Source organism: Protopterus annectens, chromosome 2.part1, assembly GCF_019279795.1.
Source record: "Protopterus annectens isolate FY-2018-M chromosome 2.part1, PAN1.0, whole genome shotgun sequence".
Lineage (NCBI taxonomy): Eukaryota > Metazoa > Chordata > Ceratodontiformes > Protopteridae > Protopterus > Protopterus annectens.
Window position 1 is genome coordinate 1,009,369,615 of NC_056729.1, and position 15,929 is coordinate 1,009,385,543.

General features: G+C 36.8%; 1 protein-coding gene across 3 annotated transcripts in view; it reads left to right on the plus strand.

Annotated features, from left to right (window-relative positions):
* The window catches only part of SLC2A9 (solute carrier family 2 member 9), a 3,818,728-nt gene that overhangs the window by 678,228 nt on the left and 3,124,571 nt on the right, over positions 1-15,929 (plus strand). For all 3 annotated transcript variants that reach the window (XM_044062595.1, XM_044062594.1, XM_044062593.1), the window contains exon 3: positions 12,176-12,274. In XM_044062595.1, the coding sequence (XP_043918530.1) occupies positions 12,176-12,274 (99 nt within the window). The remainder of the gene's footprint in view (positions 1-12,175; positions 12,275-15,929) is intronic.

The following is a 15,929-nucleotide window of genomic DNA, read 5'->3' on the forward strand; positions in this document are numbered from 1 at the left end:
ATAAATAAATAAATAAATAATTGCTAGATTTTACATATATAATGTCTTTAATTGCTGTAGTTTCCTGACCAGATACAAGGTTACTAAGAAATGTAAATGTAGAGTTTCTGTTAGCCTGGGAAACCAGAGAATTGTTAAGAGTGGTGTAATCTAAAATGAGTCAGCAGGATGTATTATCAATTTAAAAGAATTTCTCAGAGACAGAGAGCATTTTGAATTTTGTCTAAAGCTCTCAACAACTCACCAGTACTCTGCGTTTGCTCTATATGTAAGTTTATTTAGAACTGTGATTGCTATTAGGAAAAGATAGAAAATAGTAAGTTTGGTCTAGCTGTTTTCTATATTTATGTCAGAACTATTCTACAGTATTATTTTAAGCATTTTCCTGTGATGTCTTAACTCTTGACTAGCACTGTGTAGTAAGAAGTATTGTCTTGTGTTTTTATTATTTATTATTAAACATTTTTAAATCTTTCAACTGTGGCTGTTTAGTGTAGAGATAATTTAAGGCCTAGAGCACATTGCACATATATAGTGATACTGTCCAAGCCACTCCAATAGTTTTAGCCCTGGGTCACACTTACTATTTGGATAATAATATTGCACAGTAATAATTGGATATCCTTAGGTAAGGGCCTGTTTAGTAGCTAATATTAGTGGTTGGTGGCAGATGGTACTACCTTATAGACTGGCAGGAAGGGGCATAGCTGGAGAACCAGCGCCAGCCTTCCCCAGGAGTGTCTGTGTATTTGTATATAACTCATATCTTAAAGTGTGCATGTGTGTGTGTGTGTGTGTGTGTGTGTGTGTGTGTGTGTGTGTGTGTGTGTGTGTGTGTGTGTGTGTGTGTGTGAGCTACTGTGCAGGGACATGAAGCACTGGTTGGACAGAGAGTGTGCTGGAGGTTTTAGCTTGACCACTAGGCTGAGATCTGGACCCTATAGCTGTGCCAGTAGGGAGTCTTACTGGGGATCTGGAGAGAAAGGGAGAAACAAGCCCCAGACTGACTGTGGTCTCTGTGTGCTTTTCAGCAAAACTGTACTTTACTGTGTGTGTATTTGTTATCCTTCCCAATGTGGACACCCCTAAATGGTGTTATTGATGAGGATTGAGGCTCCTTGATTACTGGTCCAGTGCACAGTTGTCACAACTTTGTTTAACAATAAATGATCCTTTGTTCCATATGACTTTCTTTTATTGCCCTTCTGTTCTATTGCCATAATTGAGTTTTCTTCTAAATGACTATAAACTCTGTCAGCATCAATTCCAGTGTACAGTTTATACGTTGTCAGAAGGCTAGTTATTGGTCTATACATTTTAGGGTAGCTTGCAGGTTTACTCTTAAGTAGAAGCATTGTTTTTCCTGTTGTTAGCCAGGTTGATGTCTGTTCAGGGAGTGCATATAAATAGTACCTACACATGGCTAAATCTTCATGCAAAGAGGTTAATACTTTTAACCAGAAGTTAGGTACTGCGTCTGGGCCTTCCAATTAGAACCTTTTCTTAACTTTGTTTCAATCTTTCGGTCTGTTACTTCATCCCATTTCATATCCTGTACCTTTGAACTTCTTATTCTTTCTTTTACTTCTTCCAGACATTTAGCATCTTTGTTATATTCCACATGAACTTCATAAATACTTCTCCAAAACGTATCTATTTCTTCTTTTTTTAGTGGTCTTTAAATTCCTTTTACCTTGTTTCCCAATTCTCTATAAAACCTTTTTGGGTCATCAATAAATTGCTTATTTTGTACTTTTCCTTTATATTCTTTTATTTATCTGTGTATCTTTTAGGTTTTTCCTGCCTGTGCTGATATTTGTTTTTAGTTCATTATTTGCGTTAGTGCATGATAAATCATAATCTATTATAATACTGCACATTGCTTTTATCATGTCTATCTTTCTGAGTATTTTTTTTTTATCTGTTCCCTCTTCTATACTTTTCTAACAGTGACACTTCTTCTCTTAATTGCTTTATAGTTTTCTCTGTTCGATACTTCCATGATGGTATTCAATTTCTCCCCTTCCTTTCCCTTACTACCCTGTGTTCTTGTGGTAGAATTTTATCTGTTATTAATTTAGGCGCAGTAATATATCCTGCTTACTTATGTTATATCACATGGATTTCTATGCACGGTCCTAATTATTGTGTTCATTTGTTTTATTAAACTTCTGACTTTTGGGGTTTTATTGAACTTCTGCATTTTCTTATTTCTTATTTTCTTATGCTGTCCTTTGTTTGGTGTGCATGTGATATTTAATGTCTAATACATTTATGATTAACTGTGTAGCTCTTCTGGCAGATACCTTCTTGGAAATTAGCAATGTACAGATATGCAACGCTTTCCTATGCATCACAGTGAAGAGGCAGCATTGGAATGGAGCTATGAATAGGAAAATATTTTTAAAATGCTCAAGAAACTAATAAATTTAGTGTAGATCAAGTGTTAAAGGCCCTATCCAAATGCAAGATCACAGCTTTCATGGGACCTGATAGTATCCCTGGCTGTATTCTGCACCATCTACAGCAAGAACTAGCCTCACCATTGAGCATCCTATTCAACCACGGCCTGATTACAGGCTTCATTCCAGCAGAGTGTAGAGCTGCCATTGTCATCCACTTGCACAAAGGTGGTGTCACTACTGACCCGGGAAACTATCGCCCCATTAACTTGACAAGTCTGATCTGTAAAGCCATGAAGTGTATTATTATTATTATGGATCTCATAAACATGGACATAGGCAATCTCCAAGCACTTGATCCCACCTAGTTCGGATTCATCAGGGGCATATCTTGCCTATTAAACCTGGTTGACTTCTTTGACTGTCACCAAAGCCCTGGATGAGGGAAATTCAGTACATACAGCTTACCTTGACTTGGCCAAGACATTTGACACAATCCCCCACTCAGGCATCATCGAAAATCTAACACAACTTGGCGTAAATCCCTATCTCATCAGGTGGTTGGCCAAATGGCTCACCGATAGGACCCACAAGGTCAGAATAAGTGCCACCACCTCCGACAGCAGACCTGTCTCTAGTGTTATTCCCAGGGATCTGTCCTGGGACCCCTACTGTTTGGCATCTTCTTCTTAGATGTTCAGGCAAAGACAAAGGGCCTGTGGCTGACCAAGTTTGCGGATGACTGTAAGTTGGGTGCTGTCATTGACTCCCCAAATGATGTTAACATACTTCAAGAGGTTCTCACAGCCACAAATAACTAGTGTGAAAGTCATGACCTTAAGTTAAACACAAAAAAATGTATTATCATACCATTAGGCAAAAACATGGCCCCTACTGATTACCACATCATTGGCAACCCCCTAAGCACACAACCTGTGGTGAGAGACCTGGGTACTCAGGTTGACAACAATCTCACATTCGACCATCATGTGGCAGCAGTGGTCAGAAAAGCCTTTTACTTGGTTCATCTCATAAGTAAAGGGATTACATCCAGAAAAAAGGAGGTTACTACCTCTCTGTACTCCTCTCTTATTAGGCCTATAGTTGAGTATAATGCCCCATTTGGTCTTTACCTCTCCAAACACTTGCACCAACTGAAATGGTCACAGAAATACCTCACAAAGAGAATCCATGGCCTCCAACATATGTCCTATGAGAACAGGCTCAAATCACTATCACTCTACTCAGTGTCATACAAATTGCTCTGAGGTGATCTGTGTCTTGTCTACAAAGCAATACCGGACCCTGCCCTACTAGAGATGCTCCATATCCGTAATTCTAACGCCATATATATTACCCCCTTGATAGGCCTAAATCTAATATGTGACATAAACAAAACCTGCTGGAGAGTCAAGTTTATCTCCCAGAGGCTGCCACGTCTCTGGAATAGACTTCCCATACATGTCAAACAGAGTACCTCACTGACCCTCTTCAAGCACAACCTTGATGAGTGGATGGGAAACCACAAATTTCTCACAGGGGTTCCACTTTTGTCCCTCATTGACAGGGGTGACAGGTGCTGGGGATAAACTCTTGGCTAGGCTTGTAAGGGCCCCAGGGCCATTAGCCTAATTACCTCCTATGATCCTATGATCCTCTAAAGCACACATGATGAAATATTATGATGTAAATAATCCAGACATATTGTAATTGTATGCTGATCAAAATGGTATAGGAGCTTTGATCCTACAGGATAATAATTCAGTTGCCCATGTATAGTGAGCATTTGCATATACTCAAAAGAAATATGCTGAAACAGAATGCGAACAGTTAGTAAAAGTGTATGGTGTGAGAAACTGTCTGAATATATATTTTTACAAAGAACACAAGCAGGTACAGATCATAAAGCCTTGAAAAGCAAAATTAGAACATCTTTTTACAAAGCACTTCTAAGATTATAGATGATGTAATCTGCAGTGATATGGTCTGAAAGTGAATTATAGATCTGGCAAAACATTAAATATTGCAGATGTGGTGAACAGAGCATACATGTCAGAGCAGAATGAGCATTTGCTAGAATTGTTTAGATGACATCACAGTTACCAATGACAGAAGAAATGTGGAAGAGTTTCAGAAATAAATGCAGCTATTGAAATAAGTCAAAGTGGAAGGTAGGCTAGGGCAAAAAATATTAATCAGAAAAAAAAATCCACCTGTACTTTTATTTCAAGAGGAAGTGAACTGTTTTCAAAATGCATTTGCAGAAAAGTGCCTAATTTCTCCACCTAAGTGTTAATGGGATTAAAACATTTTGTGTTAATCTTCAAAGCCAACAAAATTACAGTGTCTCGCCTGTAAAGAAGACAAATGCTTGACAGACTCTATAAGTCACATCTTAAAATAATGAAATCTAAAAAAGAGTTAGAGATAAAATTAATGTACTGGTCAGCATTGTTAGCACAGATAGAACAAGTGGTAATAGTTACAGAAAGCTGTAATGTGTGCACTTTGTATCATAATAACAATCCATAAGAAGAAATGATAGCCTAAACAATATCAACAAGAGTATGAGCGGAATGAGCACATATTTCTTTCAGCTCAAGAAGCAGTTCATTTACATTTTAATACGTACATTTGTTTGTGTAGCTTAGTTTTCCATTTAATAAATGAGTCCTTTGAAGATATCTTGCCAGCGCGTTTGACATTTTAAATGCATTTATGTCTTTCAGTGTAATAATTGATATTATCTCAAGTACTGTGAAGTAATTAACTAGACAAATCCAGAAATGCCAGTGTGATGACTACATCAAAGTCCATATTTTCAAGAAAATGTATACCTGATTTTATTACAGACAATGGTCTGTAATATTTGACCCAGGACTTTAAAACATTTGCACAACACTGGCATTCTAAACACATAAGTACAAGTTCATTTTATCCTCAAGTGAATTGACAAACAGGATTATTCCAACAGGGAATGTAACCACTGGAAAAAAATAATGACTGTCACTATGGGGATTAACACCTTGCTGCTTTTGTATATAAAAATAATGTGTTGGAGGGACTCAGTCTCTCACCAGCTCAGTTGTTGATGTAAAGAAGGTTAAAAATCAATCTATCCACTTCAACTTCTTTGATTATGCCAGCAAATCAAGGCAAAGTCAAAGAAATTGTGGAAAGGAATCAGCAGATAAAGTTTTGTTATGATAAGCACATCAGGAAATTGTTAGATCTGAAGGTTGGAGATAGACTACAGCTGTCTGAGACAGATCATAACCTGAAGAAGCAGTATTTAATGAAGTAGGACAAAGTACTTATTTTGTTGACCATGGAGGCAGTGGAAGGATACAAAAGGAATAGAGGGCATCTATTCAAGACATGTATAGCTAAGCAGCAGTAAGAAATGATGCAACCTGAGAGAGCACAAGAGTACAGAGATATACAGCAAACATGTGAAAATAGAGTTCCAGAAAGAAATCACTCAAACAGAATGCCACACATGAAGAGCAGCTTGAACTGTGAAATAGTCCATGGCTTCATAAGCTTTTGTTAAGCTTATGGACAATGGAGACCATTGAGAATCTCAGCCATATCACCCAAAACTGTGGAAAACTAATAGTGTTCTCCATTAAGTACTTTTTCCAAATATCACAGTGAAAATTTGCTATCACCTTTCCAGCATTCACAATAGTCTTAAAGGTTGCTAGGGAAGCACTCTGCTGGGTATATAAGGGCAGCCTATTCCAGAAATGAGAGATATGTTGCGTTAGATATCTGTCATGCCATTTGGTATTGCTAATGTAGTAGCTTAAGCGTAGGTCTCTACGATGGATGTTTGCTTTCCCACTGGTTCTATTTGGGTGTAGGAGTTCAAGTAGTGCTGGGTAATTCATAGCATGGAAAACTAAATGTAGGGCAGCCCACATGAGTCTGCATGACACTCAGTAGGGGGACAGGGATTGTAGTTTAGCAGAGTACTTAAGGGTGCAGTGACCTGAGCTCTTTTTGGTGGGGAAATGCTGACTTCTGTAAAGCTGGTTTAGGTACTTAGTAAGGTATATGCTGATGAGTGCATGGTGTTCAATGATTTGGCTAATAAGGGATGAGTAAAGTAGGATTATAACTTCATTGGATCTTGATGAGATACCATGAATGAGATGGTGTACAGGGTTAAAGGATTGCGTAACCACCATAAAATGTGGTTGTAAAGGAAGATCTGTTATCCATGTGAGATTCAGTAAATCATTCGACCGACATTTTATTATCAGAGTAAGATGTGGGAACATTTTAGACCAAAACCAAATAGTTTCATCAAAGTGTCCAGATACGTATGATCTAATAGCCAGACTGCCAGATATGTCACCATTTCATACATCGTTAGTAGAGCACATATTAAATTTAAAGATAGTTGCAAAAAATGTTTTGAAATATCTGTCTTTGATGTACAGTAAGCCCATAATATACAAGAAATTATGTTATGTACATGCGCATACATATATATATATATCTATATATATATATGTGTGTGTGTGTGTGTATAGACACACACACACACACACACACACACACACACACACATACACACACACGCGCACGCACGCACACGCACAAACGCACGAGCATGCACACGCACAAACGCACACACACACACACACACACACACACACACACACACACACACACACACACACACACACACGCACACACACACACACACACATGCAGACACACACAGATAGAAAGTTACAGATATGAATGTTAATTAATGCATGGCTATACTACCTTACTGATATAGGTTATTTAATTCTCTATAAAAAGGACAGAGATAGTATATGGTAATATCACTTTAAGAAAAGGGAGCTAATGATAAATAAAAAAGGTGGATGTAGTATATGGTAACAGCCTCACGAAATGATGATATACATCATATTTCCCTCCTGCTTCACTTTGCAGCCACAGTTAAGAACTCATTGCATCTGGTAAAAATTAGCATTTGTGTCACTTTATGAATAATACAAGTGTTACAGTACACACACTAACACACACACACACACACACACACACACACACACACACACACACACACACACACACACACACACACACACTAACATGTCAGTCATTTCTTCAGGCAGTGCTGCAATCCTAACAGTGTATAATGGTTTCATGAATTTGTTCAGTCACTTAACTGAGTCTGAGTCTTCAAACCCTCAAGGACTTTAGTGCCCCAAGTCTGTCTGTCTGTCTGTCAGCAGATATTTTTTATGTTCTTAAAAATTCATACTCATTACTTCATTACTGCTGTCTATCCGTCTTAGCCTCTACTGCTCCTTAATCTTTTCCTTTTCATCTTTCTCAGCATTAGTGTGAAAGAGTCTTTAGTTTTAGTTTTGCTGTCAAACTTTCCAGTGAACAGTGTGTGTTTATTTCCTTAATTGTTGACTAATATGATTTTCTTGTAGTTCATGGAATTTTCAAGTCTTCTCCAACACCAAAGTTCAAAAGACTCAGTTTTCTGATACACACCTTTACTAGAAATCCAACTCTTGCGTACCTAAATTATTACAGGGATAACCATAACTTGACTTTAAAGACCTTTGTTGACAGTGTTATCTTTATCTAAAACTTTTATCCAGATTTGCCATACATAACTTTTCTTTCAAGAAACAAGTGTCTTTTAATTTCTTGGCAACATCCACAATCTGCAGAGATCTTTGAGCCCAGGAAAATAAAATGCCTCTCTACCTTCACTTCTTCCCATCTATCGTTAAAATAATTAATAGGACTGGATAACATAATTTTCCTTTAAACATTATCTCACTGTAACATACAATAAGTACATTTGTTTGATAATATAAACACTATTTAGTACTATTTTTTAGACTTGGATATAAATTGACCTTTTCCAATCCAATAGCCACTGTTGTGTTCTCCAAATGTGTTGGCAAATTCCAAGCAACACTGTAATAACATAATTTTGCAGGATTTTAAACAATTTAATTCTGTGACTTCTTCCAGCCTTGTTAAAAGTAACGTTTCCTATTGCCCATTAGCTTCACTGTCCTGGAAGTCTGGCTCTAGATAAAAGAACAAAACATCTCATTGATGTTTAGTGTCCTTGTATAGTTGTTCTGTGTATTCCTGCTGCATCTTCTTAACTTTGTCTGCTTTTGTTTGGACCCTCTCAGCTTTGGCTTTTATTGTGCCCAGTTTTATCTGGAAGTTTCTCTTAATATCTCACATCTTCTTGAAGTGGTCACTTGTCTTTTTCATTATTTTATCTACTTGTATGTCTTTACGCTGCTCATTTAACTAGTCTCCTTTATCTCTTCCTGCTGGTCTCTAAAACTCTGTATCCAGATTCATGTACTTGTCTATCTGTATTGTCTGTTGCTCTCCTTCTGTCTTCATCTACTTTCAAAGTTTCACAAATCATAATTTTCCTTTTTACTCTTCTGTTTGGAATATTTTTCTTGCCTCCTCCTCAATATCAGAAACTTCTGTAAATAGTTTTCAGGTGCTCTATTCACCAAGTCTAATTCCTTATATCTGTTATTCACATCCAATACTTATTTGTATCACTCTGGCAAGGAGCTTTTTTTTCTTAATTCTAAACTTTACAACTCTGGGTCTTGTTTTTCCTCACTGTATAGAGCTCTTCCATCTCTGACTGCAGATTATAAAGTCATTCTAATTTTGGTATTGGCCAGTTGGTGAACTCCACGTCCAAACCATCTTTTTGATGATGGCAGAATTATTAATCTTTGCCCTGCTTCATTTCATGCTCAAAGGAAAAGTCGTACTTTCACTACCTGCTTTAGCATTCCAATCACATACGATGGGTACAAGATCTGTTTTTGGTATTATTTCCAGAAGGTGCTTCAGATCCCTATAAAACAACTTCCTCCCCTTTGGCATGTTTAGTGGGATCATAAATTTATATCCCTATGATGTTGAATGGCTTTCCTTGTAGCCTGATTGCAATGATTCTGTCATTTGTTTTTGAGTTGCTACCAAGTACTGATTTGACACTCTTATTAACTATAAAGAGGATTCCACTTCTTTTGAAAGATTCTTATCCATAGTATAATATCTGATTATTATCTGATGTAAAATGACCCATTCTAGTTCATTTTATTTCACTAATTCCCAAGATGTCAATGTTTATTCTTGTCATCGGATCCTTAGCCACATCAAGTCTACTTTGGATCCTAGATTTTGTGTCAAGTTCTAGTGTTGTATAGCTCTTTGCAGCAAAATACATTCCTCAGGCACTTAAGAAATCAGACATCCTTTCAGCAGTAATCCATCTGTGTCATAATCTCTAATACTACTTGTCCTCTACTCTTCCTCAGTAGTATGCTGGACAACGTGAAACCAGAGAGCTCATATTCCGGTGTTATTGTGACACACTTTGGTTGCTTTTGTCCATATGGTTTTCTTGGCAAAAACTACTGGAATTTCTTGCCTTTTCCTTTTCTGCTGGACTATTTTTAGTCTCATCTTTCTATCATGACCTGCCGATCTTGAGGTAGCCCTACATGATATAACTTTACTGAGATACACAGGCCCTTTATTGCAGCAAGACTGTAGTCCAAAAGGGGCATAACATAGTTGCAAATTCAGAAGAGTAGCTAGGGTGGGGGCAAAGGTGGTAGCATTCCCAGGTGGAAAGTATTGGGGGGAAATTGGCAGATGCCAACTGGTCTTCAGTGTATTTCAGTGCTTTACCAGCATTTAGGAATCAATTGCATTTTATTTTATCAAATATTTTTTATTATTTATTTAATAATTGTATTGCATTTTCAGTCAGATATGAACTTGTTTAGTGCACAATATTTGGCTTATAGCAGCTGTTGTTGATGGGGCGGGGGCCCACATAGGGGGATGGCACTGGGTGCCAGAATAGTTAGCTGCAATAATAATTTAACAATTGACTGTTCTGCTTTCATAAATATTATACCTCCAGATGTCTCTTAGCTAGTAATGTGGTTGAGCTGCAATTTGGAGGGCAAGATGGCAGTGATTGGCTGCCTAGACTGAGTTTCTATGTTCAACTTTTGTATTTCTCTGTGTTTTTTTTTTTTTTTTTTCTTCAGACAGAACTGATCTTATTTGTTTTGGTTTCTTGTTTCTTATTTTAGCAATGATGCAATTTTTTGATGGCTATAATTTACTGGCGACCTGTGTATAATTGTGATGTTTAATTTTGCTGTCACCACTGCACTTTTAACTGAAAAAAACAGATGTTTCACCAAAAACATAACTGAAAAACACTCCAAGAAACATATATACTTAAAAACACACCTAAAGCATTCTGATGAAGTCTGAACGAACAGGTAAAAGCTTTCTGATGAAATCTAAAAGTATAGATGCAAAATCTCTTTATCAATTTGCTGTTAAATGGTTTACATTATATTATTTAACCACAGCAACATGATTCTTGTGTGAAGCCACCACTGTGTAATTCTTTGGCCGCTGCAGTTTTTCATCATGGCTTCACTTTGAAGTTTGTTAAAGCAATCTCTTGGAAATGGAAAGAGAGTTTCATGTTAACTTTTACATTTCATGATGTGATATGCAGGCTGCAGCAGTGTCAAGTAACCCGAGGCAAGGGAAGTCAAAACATTAGAATTTGATCTATTTTATTTGGTAGACAGCTCATTCTTCAAAATACACTGTTGATCCCTGTTCATTTTATTTAATCTTTCAATTATCAATTATCAGCTCTTTTCCTGTCTAGTGTAGTTTGGATTGTCTTTTGTTTGATTCACTGGCCTTCCTAGGTTTTGTTTGAAAGCAGTTTCTGGGACATGTTCATGCCATCATTTTCATCACATTGAATATTTAAAAATTCAGGAGCCTCTATGTTTACTGTAACTATGGAAATCCATTTTTTAGTTGGACGTAGACCCAAGGACATTATATTATTTTGAATGTTATCTAGATTTGTTTATTTATAACTTCTGAAGTTAATTTGCTGTTCCCATTTTATGCTATTCTGCTGTATGTTTTTGTCCAGTGTCATTATGTTACATAAGGAACCTAGAATATAAGTACTGTAATAAACCTGAACTGGACTTGGAACAGTTTTAAAAAGATTTTGTTTTGTTCCTCAACTCAAAGTTGAAGGGGATGCCATATCAGGAGACAGCACAGGGTGCCAGAATAGCTAGCTACAACTCTGTGCAAATATAGTAAATAACTGACTGTTTTGCATTAAGAAATGTTAAACTTTCTATCATGTCTTATACATTAATAAAGACACCTTCTGTCCCAGCTGCATTTAACTTCAGTAAGCCAGTCATGACTTAGCAACTTTTAATTTTATCTGTCAGTCAGTCAATCAAAAGGATGTTAGTCATTCTGTCCTATGAGCCTTACTCTGAAAATTTCAAGTCTGCACAAGCTTGTTATGGCCTGCATATAGAAAGTTAATATTTTTCTAGTTTTGCTCAGTGCTTTTGTTCTTTTGCTTGCATCTTCATTACTTGGGGCTGCTTATAAGTTCTATGGAATAATGCGTCGATGTATAGGCTGCATTTTCATGTGTTGCATCTTCTATCGGCTCTTCTTTCTAATGTTGCACGTTTGTCATCTGCAATGATTTAACTTAGAGGTTTTAAGGAATGTTTAGCTATTATTTTCAGATAGTCATGCACACCAAACACATAGTCCACATCATCTGTATGATGAATACATTCAGCTGTAACAACACGCTTGCTACCTGAATGAAAATGATAGTAATATAGTCTCACTTTCTGTTATTTCAGGTGCTGACATGTTACCTGGTGCTTGCCTCCCTGGTTGGAGCTTTTGGGTCTTCTTTTCTTTATGGCTATAATCTTTCAGTAGTGAATGCACCATCAGTGGTAAGTAATTTGAGTCATGAAAACCTGTTCCTATACGGGCCAGCAGTAACACACTAAGCACACAAGTGTCACATTTTAGGTTAAGGATGAGTAGTAGAAACAACCACTGTCAGTGACAGACTATTCCTAGGTGCACTAATGGGAAAACAATCTTTCTGATTGCCTTCCCTGCGTGCTATTGCAGCTTTCAATTCCATTTAATAAAGGCTTTGGATAGGACAGTAGTAAAGCTGCTGAAATGTCTCACTCAGAGTTTCCTTAACAAAACAATACCCTTTTCTCCACGGAGTCTTCTCCATCTGACTACAGGCATCCAGAGACACCTTGTACAGCCATTATATCTGTTACTTCCCTCACTGGAGGAGAGAGCTGAGCAGTAGGCCCTTTGCACTATAGTAGTATATGTGTCGAATTTTTTTTGGTTAATCACATACCCCAGAATAACTACACAGTAAACGACACACTGTAATGTTACATGCTTTTACACATGTTGCTTGTTATGAACAGTTGGTTAGCATTGTTCTACTCTTACTTGGTTCTCTGTCCCTTGACATCCACCAGATGGCTACTAATAATAATAAAAGCTTTCTTCCACCTGTCTGTGAGATTAAGGCTGGTCATTTCTATACAGGGTGTTAATCAAACCTAGATTGTTGGTGTTACTGAAAGGGAAACTCCATGTCTGTTAACTGACCAAATCCAGTAGAGCAGTGTTACTCAGAAATGTGCTGCACAATCAAAGGACTGCCAAAACCCTAAGGAAGGTTTGATATTTGTAGATCTGTAATAGTCCAGCCTGTCATAGGCACAGACTGCCTAATGAATCAGTGACACATATACTTTCTGAAACATCCTAACATTTCTTTAAGAATGTATTGCTATTTTTAGGTTAAGTCTGTTTTACCAAGAGCAGTTTTCTCAGATAGCATACCTTGCTGAAATTGCTTTCCACAAAGTGGTATACATTGTTTTTTGGGAAGGATCTGTGGCCCAACACTCATTTCATTAACTATACTAACTCTGAGACTGCATCACTTTGTGGAAAGTGAGTAATTTATAGAAGATGTCCTACTCAATAAAATCTAATGGACTGCTACCTTATTATTATGTAAAAATATGCTTACATACTTCATTACTTAAAAGTTAGCATGTGTCATTATATCAGCCACAAATATTCAATGATGGCACAAAAGTTATGATTCAGCTTTAAAGCCACATAAAATGGCAGCATACTTAGAACACAATTACCATCACAATTTCTTTTTCCTCACTTGACTAAAAGGCTATATGCCTTATGGGAACTAGGTGTTCTTAAAGGTTTGCACTCATTTACACATATAGGTACACATTAAAAAGTTGTACATGGAACTGCTATCATCACAGCTTGTTTTTGGATATCCGTTTTTGAACAGGAAGATTACTGTTATCTGTATTACATAATCTATATTATATACTTGCTTTTTAAAGAAACACAAATGACATATTAAGTGTAGTGATATAAGGATTAACTTCAATTGATAGTGGGCTTTATCGACAATTACATTTTTTCAAAGGGTGTCAGTTTTGAAGGGTTAAGAGACTACTATACGATAACATGAGTCATGCATAGTTTGGTGAGTTACCGTACACACACTGGTACAGTCTATTTGCTCGCAAATTTGGGCATTTATTATACTGGTTATGTCTAAATAAACAAAAAATGATTTGGGCATGATTTTTATCAAAAGTAGGCCCTATACTTGCACCCAATGTTTTCATGTTCAAGTGGTATATTATAACGTGCATGCCATATCCGTGGTGTCCCCTGTACTACTAACGTGCGTGAGGTGATTAGTAGTTTCTTACATCACTGAATGTAAGCATAACCTAGACAGGAAATTCATCTGTGGATTAAAGTGTAAAGTAAATACACTCAGTAGTATTTCAATCGACTTAATAGAATTACGCCAAATAAGGAAAAAGGAGAAACTAGACAGTGAATAAATAATAATAGCAATAACAAGAAAACCTTGCATGCCTCAAAGTAAATTTAGTTACAGTACTGATACGAAAAAATAATGTTTCCTTTTCTGTCTGATTTCATACTGCTATATTTTGCATGCTTTTATATTGTGCTGCAGTTTAATTTACTGGTTTAATGATGTCTGTTTTTTTTAATTTTTATGCATTAATAACTTATAATGCAAACATGATTTTCAGTAGGCACTTTTAACAAATACACATATTGCAAAGTTTTGGGTGAAATAAAAATTAGTTTATATTGCTTAGTATTGTTAAATATACTTTGATACTTACTACTTGTGGGATTAATTCACAAACTAATTATACCTGAAGCAGTAATGGAGCCAAGATGACTCATCTGTAATGTGATTTGAAAGACTAACTAAAATAGATGTGACATTTTCCATAAATCTGAAATGATATTTTTATTTTGGTTCATTTTTTTTTATTCAGTGTGTGATTAATGGCATTTTAAAGCAAAATCAATTAAATTAAGTGATTTACGATAGAGTGATAGTTTCAGAGTTTTCCGTACATTTACATTTTGTATATATTCAGTTTCAAATTCAGTGTGATAATAATAGTTTGTCTTTTAATACATATTTGGTAAATGGCACACAGCTCATAAGCCACTTCTTGTACTAGGAAAATGCCACTGAAAATAGCCAGACACAAGAGCAGTGGGATGGTGTGTGACCGCATAGGTGTGTGGCACTGTCCACGATATTGTTATGCCATTTGCAGGCATGCTTCTTCACATGTAAAGAAACAGTCAAGTAAGAAATGTCTCACACTGGTCTATATAACTTCACCTCTGCCTTGTGAGAGAAGGGGAAAGCTATTTGAAGCACAGCTAACAATGGAAGGATATTCAGAAAGACATCAAAGTGTGATACATGCATCTTGAAAAAGGAGAACAAGTGTAAGGCATGTTTAAGAAACCAGCAATCTCTGGACTATGTGGTGTAGTACTTCTACATATTAATTTTTCTTCTAATTTTTAGTTGTGGAAAGTATTGTGACTCAGGTATCACTGTCAGTTACATAGATGAAAGGAAGCGGATGCCATAAATGGATGGTTCAGTGGTGCAGTGGGTTGCTTTGTCACCTCACAGCAAGAGATTCTCCAGTTTGATTCTCGTCTGGGGTACCTTCTGTGTGGAGTCTGCATGTCCTCCTTGTATTTGTATGGGTTTCCTCTGGGTGCTCCGGTTTCCTCCCACATTTCAAAAACATGTGTCTGGGGCATTTCTCCCTGGGGCCTCCCCTGAAAATTGTCTCATTCCAAGTTGGACTTTCCCAGTAAACAAATGTTAAATAAATAAAATAATAAATACATTTAAAAATAGCATCATATAAGAAACATTTCAATGGCAAGTGTGATTTAGGAATATTTCAATAAAGTAATCTAACTACTGACAGAGTTATTAACCTGAGCCTGATGCTGTGGTCATTAATAAGGGTCTATATTAAATTCTTGAAAGCTGACAATGTCAAATCTGACATTGTCGACACAAGAATAGCGAAACTGCAGAACATCGAACAAGTAAATGGAAATCTCCATTAAGGGGAGATTTCCATTTACTTCAATGTAGTGCGGTCTCGGAGTTGGTATATTTAAGTAGCGGGGGATGTGGGGGGTGCAGGGGGGCTT